The sequence below is a fragment of the Cydia splendana genome, chromosome 11 (genome assembly GCF_910591565.1).
Source record: "Cydia splendana chromosome 11, ilCydSple1.2, whole genome shotgun sequence".
NCBI lineage: Eukaryota > Metazoa > Arthropoda > Insecta > Lepidoptera > Tortricidae > Cydia > Cydia splendana.
The window spans coordinates 1165541-1188388 of record NC_085970.1 but is presented as its reverse complement, the minus strand read 5'-3'; the positions used below and the strand labels follow the sequence as shown (position 1 = coordinate 1188388).

At 40.1% G+C, this 22848-nt stretch overlaps 1 protein-coding gene and 2 non-coding genes across 3 annotated transcripts in view; all 3 read right to left on the bottom strand.

Moving 5' to 3' along the window:
* Window positions 1–22848, bottom strand: part of LOC134795192 (neurobeachin-like) — an 868575-nt gene that overhangs the window by 269965 nt on the left and 575762 nt on the right. Inside the window, exons 6-10 of the mRNA XM_063767022.1 lie at window positions 22199–22320; window positions 20315–20440; window positions 13723–13843; window positions 4884–5030; window positions 3275–3583 (exon numbers count right to left, since the gene is read on the bottom strand). Of these exons, the coding sequence (XP_063623092.1) occupies window positions 3275–3583; window positions 4884–5030; window positions 13723–13843; window positions 20315–20440; window positions 22199–22320 (825 nt within the window). The remainder of the gene's footprint in view (window positions 1–3274; window positions 3584–4883; window positions 5031–13722; window positions 13844–20314; window positions 20441–22198; window positions 22321–22848) is intronic.
* Trnaa-agc (transfer RNA alanine (anticodon AGC)) lies at window positions 15466–15538 on the bottom strand. The gene has a single exon. It is a non-coding gene; the product is annotated as a tRNA-Ala (tRNA).
* Trnaa-agc (transfer RNA alanine (anticodon AGC)) lies at window positions 16141–16213 on the bottom strand. The gene has a single exon. It is a non-coding gene; the product is annotated as a tRNA-Ala (tRNA).

Here is a 22848-nt window from a genome sequence, read left to right as displayed (position 1 = left end):
TGACCCTTGCACTGCGTGGACTATCAAAATCGCTGCAGACTTTTCTCGGTCCGACTCTATCTTTATAATAATAAGTAAGGATCATAATCATAAAGCCCGACTGCGGTAGGTAAGATTACATCTCCAAACAATGCTGTAACTCATTTCGAAACACTCGCTACGCGGGATTAACTTCAAAGATCCCTTTGTAGCCCGAGTGGGCTCATTATGGTACCTGCCCCTCCAAAAGAAATGTGCTTAATGAAATACCAACCCGCTTTTGCTAAACATGATTACCTTTTTTACCGAAAAGGTTTAAAGTGGTTACCATGAATGGAAGGTTGGTTTTGATTGTGCTACCTTCATGGTGATAAATAAGAAAGTGGTTACCAAGAATTCATGACATTGATGAAAATAAGACCGGGTTAGGTTTATTTGTCTGATTTTCGTCTAAGGAGAGAAACTGGTACCAGGTAGTAGTTACCAGGATGTTACTTTGAAATTAGTGACGCACACCATTCTGTTTTCTTTAAGATATCTTTCTTACGAAGGTAGTGAAAGTTGTGGCTACCATGAAACCATAATATTAGTACATAAACATTGAGCCATTGCGTCCATCCTCTGAGAGAAAAATCATCACCAGGAATTAATAAACAGTTCTGTACTGGGGGAAAAAATGAAGTTTTAGTAGTAATCATGGAAGTTTCACTATTTCTGTAAAATTTATTTATTTCTACAAACAGCTCAGTAATACTAAATCTAATTTCAGCAAACAGACTTTAGTAAATGGAGCATTAAACAATGTTCAGTATTTGTTACAATCCATTTTTATTACTACTAAAATACTCCGATTTTTACTAGTGAAGTTTGTGATTTTTGGAAAAAAGCATCTGTGATTTCAAGTTATGATTTTAGCAAATGTCTCACTTACATAGTTTTGTAATAATTAAAACCAAAATATTATTTTGCTAATCCGCGAAAAGATAACGTGCTAGTCAATCAGTGCTAACCCGTTATACGGTCTGACGCCCGGCAACGGAATCCACAACTCCTGAACAACAACTCCTGAGGATGCCTCGTAGAGAGGCGAAACACGTGTCGAGGTTTATTCTTTTGGTGGTGGTTTGTTATATTTATTTGCGTATTTATTTTTGCGGTGGGAGGGTGGGAATATTAATTGCATGTAAAAATACGCAAGTAAGTATAACGGGTTAGCACTGATTGACTAGCACGTTATCTTTTCGCGGATTAGCAAAATAATATTTTGGTTTTAATTAGTATGGATTTCCGCAAAGTAACGCCTGATTCTATTCACTATTAGTTTTGTAATATCTAAAAAACGAGTTCGCGGGAATAACATTACCCCATTTAAAATAACAATTCAGTTGTTACTATAGCGACATTACAAAGTTTACTGGTATTTAGTAGATAGACTTGTTGTGTTTATGTTCATTGTTGTACCAATCACTAAACGAGTTTTGTAATACCAACACAGCGAAACGAATGTTAGTGATTTTAGTAAAATTTACTACTTGCTACGTTCATTTGGTTAGAGTTAGTATTGTGTCGGATGTCGGGCGGGCGTGTCTCGTGTCTTCTTTGTTTAAAACATACTTAAGTTAAATAATAAATTTAGGATATATTGTGGGCCATGGACATATTAACCCGCGACCTACTGTGTAGTTGGTGTCTACAGGAATATATTGTTCTGCAACTTCGAGCTAGCTGTTGTTATTCTAGTGATAATGACATCATAGGTAAATCTAAACTGTTTGTAATTCCAACCTCCCTAGCACAGGTGCGCCGCGAGAGCATGTTGCGCGCGTAATAAATACTAGTCTCTTTCTGACTGTATGAATAAGAAAGGAATGGGTAGAATATCTCGACAGGCTTTTATAGTGCCTCTTTAGTACAGAGATATACTACCAAACGCTTTTTTATTCATACAGACAGAAATAGAGACGGGTAGCTACCACGCGCGCGACATGCTCTCGCGGCGCCCGTTTGCTAGGGGCGGAGGAATTGCAAACAGTTTAGTTTTTGCCTGTGACGTCATTATCTCTAGAATAACAACAGCTAGCTTGGAATCGCAGTACAGTTTAGTAAAACCTATGACGTCATCGTCTCCGATATTGCTAAAGCACGCTTAGAATTACAAAACGGTTAGTTTTCACCCATGACGTCATCACCTCCGATATTGCTAAAGCACCTCTCGGAATAACAAAACCAAATTTCAAAAATTACTCTAGCATACTTCAAATTACAAATATAGAAGTTGTATTTCCTACTAAATGGAAATTGCAAAAGTCAATTTGTTCCTATTAGTTGACTCTCCTTGTCCCCGGATTAAGTTTTATTTTTGTAATTCTAAGTGTGTTTTTGTTAGTTTTTTTTCTCAGTGTATGCAATGTTCATAATCATAGTAAGATTAGTAAGTTTGGTTACCAATCAGAATATTAGTGTTAGTTTGCTAAGGTTACCAAGACTCTGAATCATGAAGTGAAGTGGCCCAGAAATCTACAAAATCGGCGCAGAAAACATTGTCCCATTTCATCCATGCACCATTCTTATCTGTTCTTGAGGATGTAAAAAAAATAGTTAAAAGTTTCAAACCACTCATGTTAGACCACCTTCAAGTATGTTTAAGTACCAGGATCCCATAACATTGCTGACACTTCGCTTACGTCGTGAATGTTTTGCGTAGGATCATGAACGAGGTCCCCGTAGCGGTCGACGCGGACCTCGCTTGTCGGCAGCTGCGTCGGGCACTCGGTGTCGAAGCGGAACTGGCCCTACACACAGCTAGATGGTCACACATGTGCAATGGCGTGGGGTATTATTGCATTTGGAAAACGATCGGTGGGTCGAGGTTAGGAAGAAAATTTATGAGATGCGCCTTAGAGCATTAGGTCCATTAGGAATAACATTTTTGCTAAGCCGTCCCAAAGAAGAGCGTCCTATTTATATTAAGCTTTGGTCTTCGTTTGCATAGTATTAATTATACAACGAAGACCAAGGCCCAAGGTCGTGGTCTTTCGTGGCCTTAATACGCTGCGTTACATTATATAGAAATGTAACAAAATTCCGGTTTGATGTGACGCTAGACGCAGTATTAAGGCGTTTACGAGAGACTAAGGTCTACGCTTGAGGAAGTTGGTGCAATAGCCAGGCTCTGGACCGAATAAAGGAGCACCATGTTTAACCTTTATGACCAACCCATCGTTTTCCAAACAGGACAACACAAAAGCGAGACAAACATACGTAAATCAAATAAGGGCGAGCGCGACATGCTTACACGCTTGCATGCTTCAATATCTACGAGCAGCGACGCATGCGCGGCGGCCACTTCGCGCGCCTCGTCAGCCATCTTTCTTCCTCGAGGCGTCGAGTCTTCTTTAACAACTACGCATGCTTCTTCATTTTCTGCCGCCTTGGTATCTTCCAGCGAAGCGGGTTGGGGTTCGGGTTCAGGGTCAGGAGGGGGGGTTTCGGGTTCGGGAGGGGGGACTTCTGCGTTCGCAAGCAGGAGAGCGGCTTGTTCGCTCACCCTTTTGTGGTTCTCCGGTAAGCTGATGTTACATTCGTTGTCGAATCGGAACTGACTCTGTATCCATTGGTTAGCATTGGGCAAGACACAAAACATCATTGGTATTGTTATGAGAAAAATACAACACGCAATAATACTTACAACTAAAGTTAAGTTGTTAATGCCAAATAATTGATCATGGAAGAGTTGTAATGTCTAAGAAAAAAATCGTTGTTTTCGATTTTGACAGCTCTGCTGATGTACGGCGAGCTGCAATAAGTATTACATTGGCACGTTATGAATATATTATTCATAAAGTGGGTATGCCCTTTTGCAACTCGCTGTACATGCATGAAGCTATAGGGTTCCTTACAGTATGCGGTAACTTCGGTTGCCAAAAGAAGAGGTCAGAAAGTCTAGTTAGGTACTCGTTCGCGCGAGGTAACATGAAAAAGTGATTTTCCAAAAGCAAATAGGGTTTGTCCGTTTTGAACCTTGAAAGCATTCTGATACTCGTAGAGCAAAAAACGGTAAAAACCTTTTTTATCGTGAACTACATATAGGACAAGTACATAACGGCACAAACCCGTTGATTAAATTGACACGTCATAGCCAATCCGGACGGCATGCCGATGACAGTGGACCGGAATTAGTCCATGTCCGTACGTAATAGTAACAGCGCTCAACAGTGATGAAATGTTGGGAAAGTTTATTCTAACATTGTTTGTGACGTGCAAAAAATTGTATTGCACGAGGCTTAGGTATTACAGCTAGTAAACTACGCGAAAAACGCTTTGACATGCATTTTGGCTTCACTTTTTTCTGATACCTGCGCTGCGCTATCATGACATTTTCATCTCTTTCGCTAACTATTCTATTTTTTTTGTTAGTTAGTTCCTAATGGATAAAGACGCAGCAAGATCGACATATAAAATTGTCTCATACAAATGTGTCTGATATCTACCACAGAGGTTTGTTTGCGTAATCGCGCGTGCGTAATGGTTACGCACTTACGCACTATGTCTAACCTGCACGTATTAAAAACAAGCCTGCAAATATTAAAACTTTCTATTGGTTCTAAATACGTCGTGTCAGATATTTTTGCGCTCTTCCTTGTGCAAAATATCATTGAAAGTAACTTATTCGTGCCTGGTCTAAAATTGTTTACATGGCGACCTTGCTGGGCCTTTTTCAAACGAACTACAGGAGAAAAGGACTAAGGCGGTCTTCAAATTAGATGCAGATCACGCCGCTCTGGCGCGAGAGCAAGTCATCACTATATAGGTAAATGTATAGCACTGTCTCGCACACATTTATCTTTACATGGCGACCTTGCCAAGCCCTTTTCAAAGTTACAGGAATAAATATCTCAGCTCACCTTATACCCGGGACCTAGACGGTGCATGGCGCAGATTTGGTGGGTGGTGAGCGCCTCTCCGAACAAGTAGATGGCGGCCATCTGTCCGCAGAACACGCGCTCCTCGTCCAGCTCTGCTGTCGCTCCGATGTAGCACTTGTCGAATGGCTGGGGACAAAAAAAATTACGTTTCATTTCAAGAATTTAAAGATACGTCTAAAGCTGTGGTGGCGTTCTAATATTCCACATCAAACGGTTAAAAACCCGCGTGAGGAACCAAAAACTTATATAATTTCATACTACAAATTTTCCAAAGCAACGTTTAGTTCATATATTATGCGATTATTTTCAGACAGCCATATTCATACAACTAAATTAAAATTAAACAAAGGAAAGTGCAAAGTGGTAGTTTATTCCGACGCAATTTATAATGAAAAAGTACAAATGAAGTAATTTAAAATATAATTCATCACGCCAAACTCCATTTACGTTACCATCGTTATCATGGGAAGCTTCTGCAAACGCCAACATAAGCCCACCTAATTGATTACAAAATACCAAAACCGACAGAAGGGCGTGAGCTTAAGAATCCCTTCCAACCCGGCCCATAGGTTGCTCATTTATAAGAAAAATAAAAAGTAATTTTGTGCAAAGCCTCCGTATAAATCCGACCGGAAAAGTCTGTAATTAAGGCTGAGTGGTTGTCCCAGAAGGTGGAGGATTAAGTATAAATAACTACGAACCAGGGATATTTAGAAGCCAATAAAACGGAGAAACACTTCAAATTTAACGCACATAATTTAACGTCTAACAAAAGGGGGATCCGCTGTTATGTTTAAAAGCATGAAATATGTTGGATGTAATAAACGTAAGGGAATTGTGGGAATCTCCTCCGATAGGTAACGGCCGGGTTTCCATGAAGACTGCATTATACGCGGCCCAAGTCTCTGGCATGCAGATCGCGACGATATTTTACATAATATTTAGTCACTGCAGCGAAAACCTTGCAGAGTTATTTCTAGCTGGAATTTTTGTGAAAGCAACATTGCTAGTATCTGATAAAGTGTAGACGCGAAAAATCTCATATTTCAAGTCGAATTTGAGTGATGTTGTAGGAATCACTCGCAATACTTTCGCAAATTTATCTTCTGGTTTCGTTTCCTAAGAGAACTTCTGATAGATTAGTAGACATATTAACCGGTTCCTTTTGCCTAGGTAGTTACAAGATGAATCATGATCTCTTTCTTTAACAGATTTCGGAAAATTTAATTCACATAAAGCTAATTCACAAAACAACCTAAATTCCGATTTCACGCGCAATCAGTAACAGAGTAACACAAAGCAAACATCTCTAAATGTTCCGCCCACTGACAAACAGAGCACAACAATGCCTTTGCCGGCGGGCGTCACATTCCAAAGCCTAAGGATTCCTGAATTCCTGATGCTCGGCCGCTCTCTAGCCCCTGGCGGAACCAGACTTTAGGTATTGGACTAATAAATAAAGCAAATATACCTACAGATTTGGAATTGAAACACCACTGCAATATAAGATAACCTTGTAAAGTTATTACTTGTTGGATTTTTTGCGATAGCAACATTATAACTTTATTGCAGATAACAAATGAAATCAAATAATCCATATAGGTACGCCAACATATTAAAATTTAGCATCTGATAAAATATGTTGTGAAAAATCTCAAATTCCTATGACATCAATCACAAACAATGCCTTTGTCGAGAACGGGCGTCACATTCCAAATTCCTGATGCTCAGCGGCTTTCTACCTTCTGTAATATTCGGATTTTAGGTATTGTACTAATGAATACACCTTGTAACAAAACAAATAAATGCCTACTTAGAGCAAAATACAAAATAGAATCACGCTTTGCAATTTAAGAGCGATCAAATAGGTAATCGTTAATTTGTCTATTTTGTAAATCCTGATCATTTTCGGAGTAAAACCTCAGGAACTTTTTATATATTTTATAGGCATAATTGGAAGACGGAAAAGTGGAAGGCGAAAGACCTCAGGCCCTTACCAACTAGATGGTCTGACCTAGTTAAAAAGGCCTCCTCAGGGAAAATCCATCAAGAGGTGAGGGCTACGGGATCAGTCATTATTATTCTTATTACTCTTATTACGAGCAAAGAAGATAGACATAATTATACTGACTTCTGTATTTTTGTAGAAGCTTGTGTATCTACATACATTCTTCAACAACGCCTCTCTCTTATATCCTGTGCCCTTCATTTTGTACTCAATCCGTTACGAAGTAACGTCATGTAAATTCCCATTTACGGCTAAAACACTCCACTGTACTGAGGCGACACGTGAGAGCGTTTAACGGTGAAGGGCTATTGAGTTGGAAAGACGATATTCGGCGTATTTTGTAAAATGTTATACAAATGAAGAAGCGTTGTGTTAAGATCATCTTCATCAGCTTTATACACAATATACGAGTATACAACATTCTGTTAGGTACAGAGGACTCTTTTTGTACCATCGTCCACAGTAGTCCACACTCTTAATAACTGTTATGCCTTTTGTAATAAGGTCCATCGATGGACTGTTAAGAGTGTTGCTCTTTGTACGAGGCGAGGGTGTTAGGGTATAATCCTCACACACAGCGGATTGAGGACTTCACACACGTTTGAATGACTTTGCAGATGCATGCAGATTTCCTCAGAATATATTTTTCTCCAAAGTGTAACTGGTTAAGTATTTTTTAGAGCTGGAGTTCGGAGTCATGGTCTACGATTTCGAACGTCAATGCCTTACTGTTCAGCTTCAAGATCTTTTATAAGACGCTGAAAAATGGACATTTGATAAGAATTTAATTTGATACGATCATTTCATTAAAACTGTTATAGAGAGCAAGGAATATTAGAAGTCAATTGTAGTGAACCCAATCGATAAACCAGTAAATTTTAATTTTATCAAAGATTAATTACCATAACAATTTGGTGCAATACGGCTTCACACAAGAATTGGTGCAAGCGTGATGATGATGATATTTCTCGTACCTATATAATATTACTAGCAGGTATAACAATGGAGGTACTTGCAGGTACTCTGGTCTGACCAACACTTTACGATGCGTCTTTTTTGACAACCTCGACCCAAGTGAACGAGCCTGTCCAACTTTCTCGGTCCTTTATCCAACTTTGTCCAACTTACTAAAACTACCGTGTTGCCAGCAATAAAATGATATTTTCCCAACTACCCCTGTATTAATCGGGGTATCATAATAATATTGCCATAAATAAATCATGACACAAGCGTGATCGCGATGCACTGATATTTAAATTTTAGGTACATATCCGAACACGTCTTTCGGTTACGAGGGCAACAGAGTTGCAAAGGATATCTCAACAATCTCAGCAAGATTGGAAAAGTTTTCAGAGGTTAGGTAAATAAACAGAAATGGCTGCCTATTTATACGATCAGATATTCTATTGTTGAACGTTTTTGCTGTACATTTCATTTAGTTGATAACATTATCGAGCCGATCAGAGTAGTGAGTTAATATGTTCATAAATAAATGATGGAATTATATATTGACTAGCTTTTATTGGCGTCTTCTAAATTTCAAATTTCGTCATTTAATGTGGAAGTCTAAAGTCATATTTTAGTGTCTTCTTTAGACACCATTTTTCTATATTGCGATATGAATTCCAAAGGTAATGAAGAAACACCATAAAATAAATGTTATGACGAGTAAAGTACGAGTAGAAGTAACTATACCGGGACCGACTTGAGATAGATTTCTATATAGATAGGCAAATAAAAAAACCATGTGTTTTTATAACCCGGGCGGGAATTAAATATGTAACCCATTAATATCGAACATTGAGACAGCATTTCCTTGCTAGGCTACGGCTGATACGTAAAGTGAGCAAGCTGCCAGTTCTTCGGTCCCTTGTTGCACCACGTCCAATCAAAGAAATTATCAACATTAAACATGGCGGCAGCTGTCATCCAACTTTTTATAAGCACACATTGAGTAAAAAAAAAACATTTACTCGGGGCGAGACAAGTTTCAAACGAAGAACTTCATTTTCTTCCTGTTGGTCGTTTTTTCTAATTAGATAAAGCAAGTCCGACATTTGTCGCTAAACATCCTCGTAAAAACGCCATTTTTATTTTTTGACGTTAACTTCATCAAATCATCCCGACAACGGGGAGTGGGCCCCGCTATATTATTTAGGAGTTTTAGGACCTACTAATTTAGCCTTTGTCCCCGTAAAATAAATGCAACATCAAAGGGGATCGCGTACTTACAAAAAATGTGACCTTTATTTAAATGGGAATTAAGAAGTCCCGGAAATTTAGATTTTTTTTCAAACTGGTGCGTGGAGCCATGGAAGTTCGCGAGGTCTACACCTACAGCTCACAGAGCCACTATAGTAAAGGCACGGTCTGCCTAAAAGTGAGCAGACACCGCAGCCGATGGATGCTAGGAATAACATTTTATTAGTCGGAAATTTGTGGACTTGCAAAAGTTCAGGGTGCCAAGCCATCATGCCTATCATATACCCCATAAACGTAAAACGAAAATTAAAGAAATAGACAGAACACATACTACAAAAAGTCTTCTAACTATTTCCATACATTATTGAAGTTTCAATTAGCGTTTTCTATAGCCCCCCCGATCTGCCAAAGTTTCTGATGTTTCAACCCATGTCTATTTCAAGGATGGATTTCCAGAAGCAATATAACTACGGTTAACTATGATTAGTCAGTTGCTTAAGGCAATAATGGCAGCGATTACACCACAAATCGTCTAACTAGTTAATCCATCCATATATGTAATGTCACATAACTGTCATAGTCTATGTTCCCGCAAACACCTAACGCGCGACCATGAATATTCATGTGTTAATCCTATCGCTATCCGAGCACGGGCAAGCTCGGGAACTCCACTATAAGCAGTCTGGTAAATAAGAATAGTTATAAATTTAAATATGTATAGTGTATACCCATTTCATTTACCATGGCGGGATTCCACTTGAAACTGCACAAAGAGAACCATAATTTTAATTTTTAACAAGCAGAAACGTCTGCGAACGATGCTATTTGGCTTAAAATAAATTTAAAAGTGGAAAAATTACTGTCTTGGGTAAAACTTTGGGTTAAATTTGAGAACCATAACGTTGACCTATTGTTTAACTATTGCTTTACGAGCTCTGCTCTTGAAAGTCAGCATGTAGTGGCAAAAAAAAAGTATGCCGGGTATCTTTTAAGTAAGCCGGGATAATGGAGCGATAGCTTCCTCTACCCGAAGTTGGTAAGCCTTTTAAAGATTGCAAATATAAATATCAAACAGGTGCCGCCATAACGGGTTGGCCTAATTAAATATGGCGTTAGCAGCAAAAGCAGAAGATCGGCATCTTCTGCCGGTATTTCTCGACCACTTTGGAGAGAAAGCTAAGAGGGAGATCTTCTTGGTCAAAGAATTAGTATGACTTTTCAATCAAATAATTTGATTCGAGTTTGTAGACGCTCTGCTTGTCATATTTATGGTCAAAATTTAACCTCTAGCGGCCCTGTAGGTAATTTGTAACTAGTATTAAGACCGTGGGAAGCTAAGTTAAAAATAAGAAAAGATTTTGCAAAGTATGTCCTATCTGTCTAACTTTACAAATTTTTATGTCCTTGACAGTCCTCGTCCTAGAATTGCGAATGCATCCAGATCAATCTGCAATCTGCAAATTCTACTTTGCCATGCATCAAAAGTGCCACTATTTTTGCATGCTTATATGTCACCCGTTATACCAGGGCCGCATAAACCGGAGCAGCTAAAGTGACACCTCCAGGGACTGTACATTCCCATCGCTTTATCCCGCGCAAGCGATTCGCAAACTTATTCAAACCAGCAAAACAGTGAGCGCAAGAGCTTTTTCAACTAAATTGCGCGCTTGTGGGTCAAACACATTTCAGAAAAAGGTCCCTTCTGTAGATAATACACTGAAAATTAACGACTCAGGTACATATATATCACGTTTTTCTTATTTGAGTATAAAGTACTGTAAGAATTATTAAGTTTCAATGGGAACAGAGTTGAATTTACTCAGATTTTAACAAAAGAAATTCAATCATTTTTCCTACATTATCGACTTCCGTTTCAACTGTAAATTTTTCTTGTCTTGTTACATGCATTTCGTCTTGACTAATCGTCAACCAACGATTTATTGTCACTAATCAATCCACACTCACGAAACTAAAACATGGACCGCGTCTCCTTCGCACTTATTAACGTTCGAAAATTATTTGAATTTGAAATCGGAAGTTTGTTTCTGGACAGTGTATTGTGTGCTCGTTCAGTGTACAGAATAGCATCCCTGTCTGCTCTGACATATTGGACGTAGACAGGAAGCCTTGTGAATTTGTTATGAAGGCGGTCGGGGCTAAACGGGCCAATCTCACAGCGGACGAAGGCTCGTACCTAATTCACGAAGCATTTTGTCTTGTCTGAGCTTGTGTTTAGAATAAATAACTAGACTAGATGGAAATGAGTTTAGGTGGCATCATTTTAGATTCGATCGCTAAATCGAATAAGCAATAATAATGTAGCTAGATAAATGTTCGAAATACAGGTTTACCTAGAGTTCGCTTGGTTAAAATTAGACTCGAAAATAGAAAAAAATCTGTTAGTGAAGTGTGTCCTTGTGAAGGGATGCGGGAATCTTATGCCAGTAATAATATAAACATTATAGATAACAGAGATATAATGGTTCGCTTAAGGCGACGTGGTTACCACCATTTAGTTGATCATAATCTTCATCATCATCATACTTTAAGAGCATGGATCTTGTCGGTGGAGTATGCGCCAGTTTTTGCGGTCCTCGGTCAGGTTCTTTAGGTCCCTGTAAGACACGAAATTTGCTTTTGCTTTTAGTTGTTGTGTATAGCTTGCTCGTGATTCACCTCTTCTTCTAGCTTTAATCTTGCCTTCTAGTAAAGTTTTAAAGATATTTCTTGTCAAGTCAAAGTTCGTGTCTTATCAAGTCGATAGATGTCGCTTAATCGAACAAAGCGATGTCTGCATCGCACTACACAATGGATTCTGTATCTAAGGGTTGGAATTCTTATTAGGTATTTGTTTGGTGTTTAAGTATTTGTGACCTTGATGTTTTATGCTTTGGTTTGGAACATAAAGATCGTCATTTCAATTCTGACACAAAATCTCAAAATTGACTTTCTACATAGAGTCGACTGGCCATACTGACTGGACTGGTGGGCTGGCCATATTGCACGAAGAACCGACAACCGCTGGGGTAAACGTGTTCTTGAGGAGACCGCGACTCGGCAAACGTAGTGTAGGACGCCCTCCGACCAGGTGGGATGACGATCTGCGAAAGACTGCAGGCAGATGCTCGATGCGGCAAGCTGAAGACAGGGCGCTATGGCGCTCTTTAGGAGAGGGCTATGTCCAGCAGGGGACTACTATAGCCTGATGATGATGATGATAGAGTCGAGAAACGATATTTTTTGCAAATATGCACTGTTTCAACTGAATATTCGACTCACTAAATAAGTCAGAGGAATACAATGCTCGTTTTCTACGAAGATTAATCTCGGTCCGGCCCGGTTGCATGGAGAATAGGTTTTGTCATGTGTGAATAGTACATTATTCAGCTGAGCTCTAAATTGCACGCCGGGGGTGCCTTTGAAATTTTACGCTCCTTTGTATGAGGTTAATGTACAATGTTACTGTAACTTGCATCCAGACTTTAGGTCGCCTTGAATTTCAGTATATGGATAATTTATTTAATGTTTATTTTTTTATGAAATGCAATTTAAAATTAAATAAATAAGTACCTAAATATACAGTGCATAGATGAAAATGCAAAATTAAGAATGATCATAACTTCAACTATCGTTTGCTTCCCAGTCCCCAATCAACGCAATATACTTATTGCGAAATTCAAATAGCTTTAATAACATATAGGTAAAAGAAAATTTTATTTTTACAAGTTAATGCTATTCTGCTAACGATATCGGTTTTGTTTGAAGAAATGTCACTTTTGACACTGACTATAGGTCGGATCTATAACTAATCCAGATCTAATTTATAACCTATTATTAAAAGCAGGATACGCCTGTAAATTGTTTATGCGCAATCGAACCACAGATCATTATCATTTTCTTGCCCTTGTCCCATTCACTTGGGGTCGGTGCAGCATGTCTTTTTCTTCCATACCTCTCTCTCGCCCGTCATCTCATCATTCACTTGCGTTCGTTTCATATCATCTCTCACACAGTCCATCCACCTTTTCCTCGGTTTCCCTCTCCCGTTACTTCCCTCCACATGCATTCGTAATACTTTTCTCGTCACATGACTTTCATCCCTTCGCATCACATGCGCAATCGAACCATAAAATGTCGGCTTAAAATAAAATCTAGTAAAAAATAATATTTTAGTATATTTAGTAATTTAGTATATATTATTTCTGTTTGTTACTTCCATTTACAACTTTTGTTGTCCACGATTCTGGAGTTAAAATAATTCAGCAACCTCCCGATCCCGACGTCACGTTTCCTACTCGTCACGTGCTTATCGTTATAAGCTATTTATAACGGCATGACGAGTAATGCTATGCAAATTCTGAGGCGTGTACGAGTCAAAAGTTGACACTTGGAAATTTATCTTGTTACGGTGCCGGGTTGGTTTTTGATGGCTTAATCATAACATAGCTACGTTCTGTGTTTAGATTATGAGACAGACATGAGATTTCAGTTTAGGGGACTGCTTTTAGGTGCTGAATGTACCTAGACATAAAGTAGTTCGGATGCGAATATTTTTTAATACGTTTTCCTACTGGTATTATGAATAAATAATGTTAAAAGTGGACTTACGTCGTTGGTGGAGACGAACCACGCCATCTCAGTGCTGGAGGCGAGCTGCCCGTTGACGAGGCACTTGATCTCGCTCTTGGTCCACCGGTTGTAGATGTAGACAACCGCGATCGCGTACCATCTGTGCAGAGACATAAATAAATGAGTATAGGTTTTGCATGTCGCGACACCTGTTATGACTAAATGAATTCAAAGGAATACGTGGAGATTGCTTCACCAACAAGAGCGCAGCTCTTAAATTTCTGATGATTTTGCTCACTAGAATATTATGTCTCAAACTTTGTTCCATTACCTTTGTTAGGTAGTAATGGAACAGAGTTTTCAGTAATAAGACCGATGTTTGACAACCGTAAGTCCCTAATCACGCTGTCCCTCCCCAACACGTTACACGTTACTGTCATGAGCCAAACGTGCCCAAAAATTGAGTGATAAATTACCGGCCCAGTGAGACTCTAACGCGCATCGATAAACCGTATTGGAGCTGAGATCGGATTAGCTGTATTTAGCAATTATCATTTATCGATGTGAGTCCAAGTTCCACTACACTTGCTGCGAATTAAAATATTTTCACTCAAAAATATACCACACATTTTTCTTAAACTGTAAATAAAAACCCCAAATATCTACTTGCGAAAACTATTATTTTAATACACTCAACTCTTATTCAGACCACAATGTGTACCTAATACTCAATACAGCACACATAGTATATCTCATGTACTCGAATCACAATGGAAATCTCCCTAACTGCTCAATTTCAGTGAAGGTCGTGAGTTTACTCTGCCGGAAGAAAAAGTTTTCCATTGAATGTTGGCTCAAGTCAAACATCCACTACTCGGAACTATGCGATCCAAATCAAACTTGTTCGACGGTCGAGCGAAGAATGAAAGGTACGTAACGTACTCTTAAGCTTGAGTTGAAGAAATCGCAAGTTATTTTTCTTCTTAGGTAGGGGATTGATATTATGGATATAAAAGTAGTATACAAAATACATAGGTATAAATATATAATAAAAAACCTAACCTAAGCTGTCCGTGTGTGCCGCCAGCAGCGGGGCAGGGCCCAAGTGGCCGGTGGTCACTTGGTCGGGTCAGGCCCACAGTTTCTTATTATTAGAGACTATCGATATATATGTATAGGTAGCTAGGTATATTCCATTGATACAGGAGGATTGGTATTGAACAGGGTTTTTTACTAATGTATCGCCTAAAACTATATCCGAAATTATCAATACCAATACAATTTTACCCATGATTTCATTTGGGCGATTCATCCAACGACATGACAACCTTTCGCATGTGTATTTTCCGTAAATGGCTATTTAGAATACCTACGGAGCTTAACTTACCTATGCCAAAATTTCGCCCAAATAAAACAATTTGCTAGGTTGCAAAGCTAGGTCGATCTGTGTGAGATTGCCCCCAAATATTTATATATACATAGGTACATATAATGTAGTGGCGGAGCACATACAATCATTGATCACCATCAGCTTGCCTTTTACGACATTTAATCACCTTAACCACAAGTTCGAAGAAAAAGCAAACAACCTGTGACTTTTCTCATATGTTTGAACACTTTGAACCTACACCACTGCGGATTATATGTTATTATACGTAAAAACATATAATTTTCTTTCCCTTGCCAATTTTGTTTCTGTCAAACTTCTTTGATTGATGCAATCGATTTGCTCATGAGTTACCTGAACCAAGAAAAATTGGAATGGAAACAAAAAGAGACCTTTGGAGGCGCGGGGTATCGATCCCCGTACCTCTCGCATGCTAAGCGAGCGCTCTACCATCTGAGCTACGCCCCCGGTGATATAGTTGACGAAATTATCGACATCCTTGTAGTAAGTCAAGGTGCGTACGCACTGGTCGAGTTACTTTCGCCGGGTCTGGTTGGCGTTGTTGACGTATGATCACATAATGCCTTTTAATTTAATTCATTGTTGGTATACTCGTATTGTCTGTGCGCATTTGACGACAATAAATAATTATTCTTTATTGTTCACCAATTTTAAATATTAGGTACAAGTATAGTGACAAACAAGCTTAATACATACAAATTTCATTACAAGAACTGACGGGAAATTGTTCCATCGATATCCAGATTGTCATGTAAAAATACTCATATTATGTGAAATAAGTTGTAATAAGCCGAACAATAACTACTATTGGATTCCGTACAAGTATTGCAATAATGGCTCCAGAACATACATAATATCGCCAATCTATAATTCATTACTGTTGCCTACCTACAGTACCTACTACGGTAATAATAAGTCACATCAAAATGGGATTGAACTCCAAGCAGATCGCAATTGGAATCGAAGTGAATTTTGGCCGTAGGTTACTCTTGGCAAAAAAATTGTCTATGTTAGTAAACATTTTGACAAATTTTCCAAAAAGAAACCGTTGGAGGCGCGGGGTATCGATCCCCGTACCTCTCACATGCTAAGCGAGCGCTCTACCATCTGAGCTACGCCCCCGGTATCAGAGTGAACGAATTTCTTGATAACAATAAAGTAATTCAAGGTAGCTAGTTATTACGTTTACATTGCGCCTTTCACTTCGTATGTCCAGTTGAGCTGGTTTAGTTTCCGATATGTCATTATCAGGGTCTGCGTCGTAAAGATAATTGATATATCTAATGCTTGGATTAACCAAGACGATATTGTGCCGAATAGCACGGGAGCAGTTCTCTAATAATTGATAATTATTTGAACTGTTGTTACATCTCGGGTATACAAAAAAAACTAAATAAAGTGTGAAGTTGAAGGCATTAAAATAGTTGGAACTTATTTTCAATCCTTACCTATGAAATATAAACCTACAATGTTTCGCATCAGGAAAATAAGGCCTAACCTTATTAATTGTAATGGTTTTAAATGGACTGGCTTACTTAGGGTCAAAACTTTTTAGGACTTGGTCACTTTTTCTATAGTGTCATCATCATCATCCTGGCGTCAATCCCGGTTGTGCCCCCGCACGGGGCGCGAGGACCCGGGGTCCGCCTTCCGACTCCTTCGTGACCACTTTGCCCGATCTTCGGCATCCCTGGTAGTGAGTCCGTTGGCACGCATGTCCTCCTTGACGACATCAAGCCATCGCTTCTTGGGCCGGCCTCTTCTTTCCGTACCGGGAGGAGGCGGCATGGCCAGGCATTTGTTACCCACGTAACTTGCCGGTCTGCGCGAGACGTGGCCATACCAACGAAGGCGACACTCTTGCAGTTTGTCTGCAATGTCACGGACGCCAAGACTACCCCGAATGTGGGCGTTTCGGACGCGATCCTTGCGTGAAACTCCGCACATCCACCGTAGCATCTTCATTTCCGTGACACGCAGTTCCTGCTTGTGCCGCTCTAGTAAAGGCCAAGTCTCGCTGCCGTACAGAAGGGCAGGTCTAATGATGGTCTTATAGACCTGTCCCTTCAACTTAATCGGCATTTTGGGGTCACAAATAACCCCAGTCATCTCCCGCCATTTGACCCAAGCAGCGGAAATTCGGGCTTTGACGTCGCTGTCGATGTCCCCGGTAGTGCTAAGTACAGATCCTAGGTACTTAACTTGATCCGTGCGCTCGACCATGTCCACGCCTATGCGGACGGGTAGAGGATCTGTACTATTGCAGGCCATGTACTCTGTCTTCGCCACATTTAGTTTAAGACCGCCGTTCTCCAGCGACCCCCTCCATCTGTTCATACGCTGGACAAGTCGGCCCTTATCAGAGTCTGTCAGCGCGATATCATCAGCATACATGAATAGCCACGGTGGCTGCTCATGGTAGTCTCGGATGCTGGCTGACAGGGCGTCTAATATCACGCTAAACAGAAACGGGCTGAGCACAGAGCCCTGATGTACTCCAACAGTGACAGAGAAGGGGTTGGTGTCACCAACAGCGGTCCTGACTATTGAATCAGAATCGTGGTACATGTCCCGGATAGTGTCAATATAGGCCTCAGGTACAGCCTTGGACCGCAGCGCCCACCAGATCATCTCACGAGGGACACAGTCAAAGGCCTTTTCCATGTCCAGAAACAGGAAATGTAGAGGCGTGTTCTTTGCTCTGTATCCCTCCATGAGGGTCCTCAGGGCAAATACAGGGTCCATCGTTCCGCACCCTGGCCGAAACCCATATTGACACTCCGAGACTGTACACTCCTGTCGGAGCCGAGCATCGATTATGCGCTCAAAGAGCTTCATGGTGTGAGACATAACCTTTATACACTTTTTCTATAGTGTATGATATCTATTTCATTTTATAATTTTGAGTATGAGTAAAGGTAATGTGTCTTTTCTGCAGATCATGACATGGACCTTTATAGATATGTTCAAAGTAATCAAACCTTCTTTTTCTTAAAAGCTGTACAAATCGTTTACAGGAAAGACGTCCGTTTTCCGTTACGGTTTTAATCGGAAATGGGATGATTTTTATTTAGTTGTCGCAATTTTTTCTCGTCAGATAGAGTTCCCTATTATGTACAATGTAAGCGCAATTTCACCGTATGTCCTAAAAAAATCTATGTTATGTCGTATCTCTGTGTCATTTTCATAAATTAACGAAAAGTTGCATACATTTTTTTTGTCTACAATTCGGTTTTTGTATTATTTTTTTCTGTCCATATCGGTCCAAATAGTACCTAACTGTTATTTAGCTGCCAATGTTGGATTGGCTTCACTGTATTGTCTCGATAATATGCCTCGTGTAAACCCTCCTCGTGTATTCCTGAACGGTGAAACGCAGTGCGGTTTCGATGGAATTTCCTACAGTGAGTGCTTCGTATGGAGACTGAGCTTATTGGCTTGGCTTCGAGATCTAAGGTATCGGACTAAAGCCTATATAAATCGACATTTGACAAAGGATGAAGGTAAATAAGCCTCGTGGCCCTTCGCCGTTTCGCTTTGTTAGACAGTGAGAATTATGTATGTAGTACAATCTGTACAATCACCATCAATAGTAGCGGATGAAACAACGTGCCAAAAGTATATGCTACCCTGAAATACTTCTCCAAAATAGGGATATATGGTATTCATATATCTCTACAGTTCGCGTTCAAAAGTATTTGTCACAACTGCTCTACATATACGCGTCAAAAGGATCTACCATTCTCTAGTAACTCAATAAAAAGAGGTATATACAGACAGATATAGTGCATAATTGTTTACCATCGTATTTTCTCGGAAACGTTCGTGTTTGTCATGCTACTTCAGTCAACCTCAGTACTTTTCATACCGAGACTTACTGAAATAGCAAGACCAGTTCGTACGTTGCCCTGAAGAAACAATTATGCACTAATTATGTTTATATGGATTCCTTATTGTCCGAAATAAACGATTTTTATTATAATCTTTATTTATTTTTCGTCTTAAGTTAGGTTTGTTATAATATGAATATAAAAGTAAAATATAAAAACACTTACAAAACAATAAAAAATACATATAAACACATTATAAAAAACCTAACCTAGGGTGCCGCCGGCAGCGGGGCTTGGCCCAAGCTGCCGGTGGTCAGGGCCGCAGAGTGAGGAACCGACGTACTATACGCGCCGTGTCCAATATTACCGCCTTCTGCATCTGACCCTTGATCCAACCACCCAGCGAGAGTCTCTCTAGGTGATGGTCGAGACTCTTCGCTATGAGACCGTTCGCTGACACAACTATCGGAACAATGATCGTCGAGTCAACATCCCACATGGCGGTAATCTCGTGAGCTAAGTCTAGGTACTTGCTGGACTTGTCCTTCTCGGCCTTCACGAGATTCTCATCATGGGGGATGGTGACGTCGGCGAGCACGGCCCGGCGCTGCGATCGGTCTATCAGCACGATGTCAGGCTTATTGGCGACAATAGTCCTGTCGGTGATGATAGATCGATCCCAATAGAGCGTGGCACGACCATTCTCGAGAACAGGCGCAGGTAAGTACTTGTAGTACGGTACTTCGCGGTCCACAAGGCCGTATAGAAGAGCAAGTTGCTGGTGAATAATCCTGGCTACGAGATTATGTCTGTGCAAGTACTCACCGTTAGCAAGATGAGAACAACCGGAAATGATATGCCTGAGTGACTCTCCGGGACGGCGGCATGCCCGACAAATGTCGACCGTACCGTCCTTCAGGATTGTCGACCGTACCGTCCTTCAGGAATTATAATTATTATTACTAGACCTGCATCTCTCTAATCTGATCCGCTACTATTATCCATTCTATGGTACGGTCACATTAATTGTTGAGCCTTTTAGGGTTTACTTTACATTGGAGATGTCATAGCGTTAGTATTGGCAACCAAATTAGCTTGAACCCTAAATGGCTCAACAATTAAAGTCCGTGACTGTATTAGGGCCGATACAGACGGACTGCAACCGACTGCAATTTGTATGTGAACTGCACGCCGACTGCACGCCAACTGCAACGTCGCTAAGCCCTCCTACACATACACCCGCAACTCGACTGGACAACTCCATTGCGCATCGTGTGACCGCATCTTCAAGACACATAAGGGCATTTCATAATCCGGATAAGAATTGTTGATGGAGTCGCCATTGCCGGATACGGCAAGGAAAGGAAGCTACCGAGTAGTAGGATTGTCTTACCTCCTGGGCTGGAACTCGTATTTGACGCAGTGCTGGAACCCTTTTCCCCGCACCTTCATAGATGTCAGCACTAGACAGTTGCCCACGAAGTGCGCGGTGTAACCCACGCCTTTACTCGTCTTGAAGCTGAAACAATCCATCAACGCCATACACAACTTGTGTAACACAAGTTAAACAAAAGTTACAAAAAGGAAAGTTTTCTAAAAGAAAAACATTTTAAACATGAGTTTACAGTCGACTGGAGTTTTTCTTTGCACCGTCAGTGGCGTATAAGATAGACAGAGAACTTGAAAATCTTAAACTTTCGAGAGTAGGTTCGTTGGAAGAGTTGCATAAGTATTACATGTTACATAAGTTACTACTGTCAGAGTACTTTTGTTTTAACTTTTCAAGAACACTTCCAGAAAACCGCGTAATATCTTGCACAACAAAGCGCGCAAAAAGATGTATGCTCTATAAACAAGTTGGATTATGTCACATTTTCTTTCTAATGTATTGATATTACTGCAACGAACTTATTACTGCAAGCAATAGTTACGGTCAACGAATTTAATTTCCGACCCTTTTCGCGAGTAGTTTGTCACAGTGACAGATGTGACAATAGTATGAGGTGCCTAGCGACTTTCATATTGATTGTCAGATTGTCACTGTGGCAATGTACTAAATGGGTAAAAAATAAAATTCTTTGATTGTACATAAGTTACATAACTGTACATATAGTCATCCTAATCATCGTGTACACATTGATAAGGTAATTCAAAAGATCTCCGCCTAATTGATCAAATTAAACTTATATCGTCTTAGACTTAGTACTAGATTTAATCATACATTTGTAGAACCGCTTTCTTTATTGTGTTGTATATGTAACCTAAAAATTTAAGAAAACCTCAACCAAAAGAGGTAAATAAGTGACCAACTACACCAGGATAACATAAACTACACAGAGGGAACGCTTCGCTCAAATGTAATGAAAAGTTGGGCGCGGACGACTGCACGCCGATTCGAACACAAAACGGCTTTCAACACTAATTGGCTACAAAGCGGATTGTTGCCATTATATCCCCGGTTTTGTGGAGATAGTTTTATATGTTGTACTTGTAAGGGAAAGGAATCCTTTCCCTTCCTCTACAAGAACAACAACTAATGATTTTGAATAGAGTCATTAAGTGATCAAAAGCGTTCAATTTGTACAATACTAGAGTAGGTACACATAGCAATGTGTACCTACTACAACAATGTGTAACTTATGTAACAATTTACCAACAGGTAAAGGCAATGTTCTAAACATGTACAGATGTATAGGTAAGTATGTAGTAGTAATCGGTATAAAGTGTTGCTGGTGTTAGAAAAAATCTCGGCAAGATCTTATGTGGGATCAAAAACTGTTTTAGGTTACGCGTCTTTCCCGTGGTCATCATAAATAGACGGACTAGAAAGCCTAATTTTCGTAAATTATCCCGACCCCACGCTAGCGTCTTTTTTTATTATTATTATTATGTATGGGCTTACTCATGGCCTCAGGGCTAGCCGAGGCGTAGACGTGGCCTACGATGGAGCGAGCTCGCCCAGAAGGTGCCTGTTCACTCTTGATTTGAAGGTTGCCGGGTTATAAGAACAAGGAAATATAGACGCCGGCAAGGAGTTCCATTCCTTGGCAGTGCGCATAAGGAAAGAAGAAGCAAAGCGCTTCGTGTGAATTGGTGGAATATCTACCAAGTAAGGATCTTTAGAGCATCGGCGTCTTTTCAGCGTTATGGAAAAAGGTGACGCTGCGCAGTTGCGCCGACGTTGCGTCGAACAGCAGCCATAGAGTAGACTAGACGCCGGCGCTAGGGAGACGCTAGTGTGGAGTCATTCTGAGGGTTATAATATATCATAACTTACCAGTAAAGGTAGGGCTTTTCACGCTCGATGTTGACCGAGTTGATGGGGTCCAGCCGAAACCAGGTGGTGAACGTGAAGCCGTTCTCGTGGGGCCACCGCGCCAGCGGAGGGAGCACCACCGCCTGTTGGTAATAAATTTCATTAGTTATAATATCTAATCCATAGGTATGCAAAGTGATGAGCCAATCCGCGAACTTTTCAAAAACCTAAGTATTTTACCTAACCCTACCGAATACGGTACGTATTCTCCAACTTTACAACTCGTGACATTTACCCACTTAAACATCAAACCAAATTGCACCCGTAACCCCGGGGTATGCTCTGTTTATAATATTTCTATTTATAGTATAATATTATGTATACCTTCCGTCGTGAGTAAAAAAACCGTGTTATAAGAAAGGACAAAGTGTGACTGTGTCTCTTACAAAATAAATTCTTTGTAATTTATACCTATATATACACGGTGGCTAAAAAATACGTGAGGTTTTGGGATTATACTGAACAACTTTTACTATGGGACGAACCCCGAAATAGCGAAAAAATGGACCAGCCAAAATGTATGAAATAGCCAAATTTTTTTTTGTGATTTCCGGGTTGGTCCCATAGTAAAAGTTGCTCAGTATAATCCCAAAACCTCCATGGCAACGGGA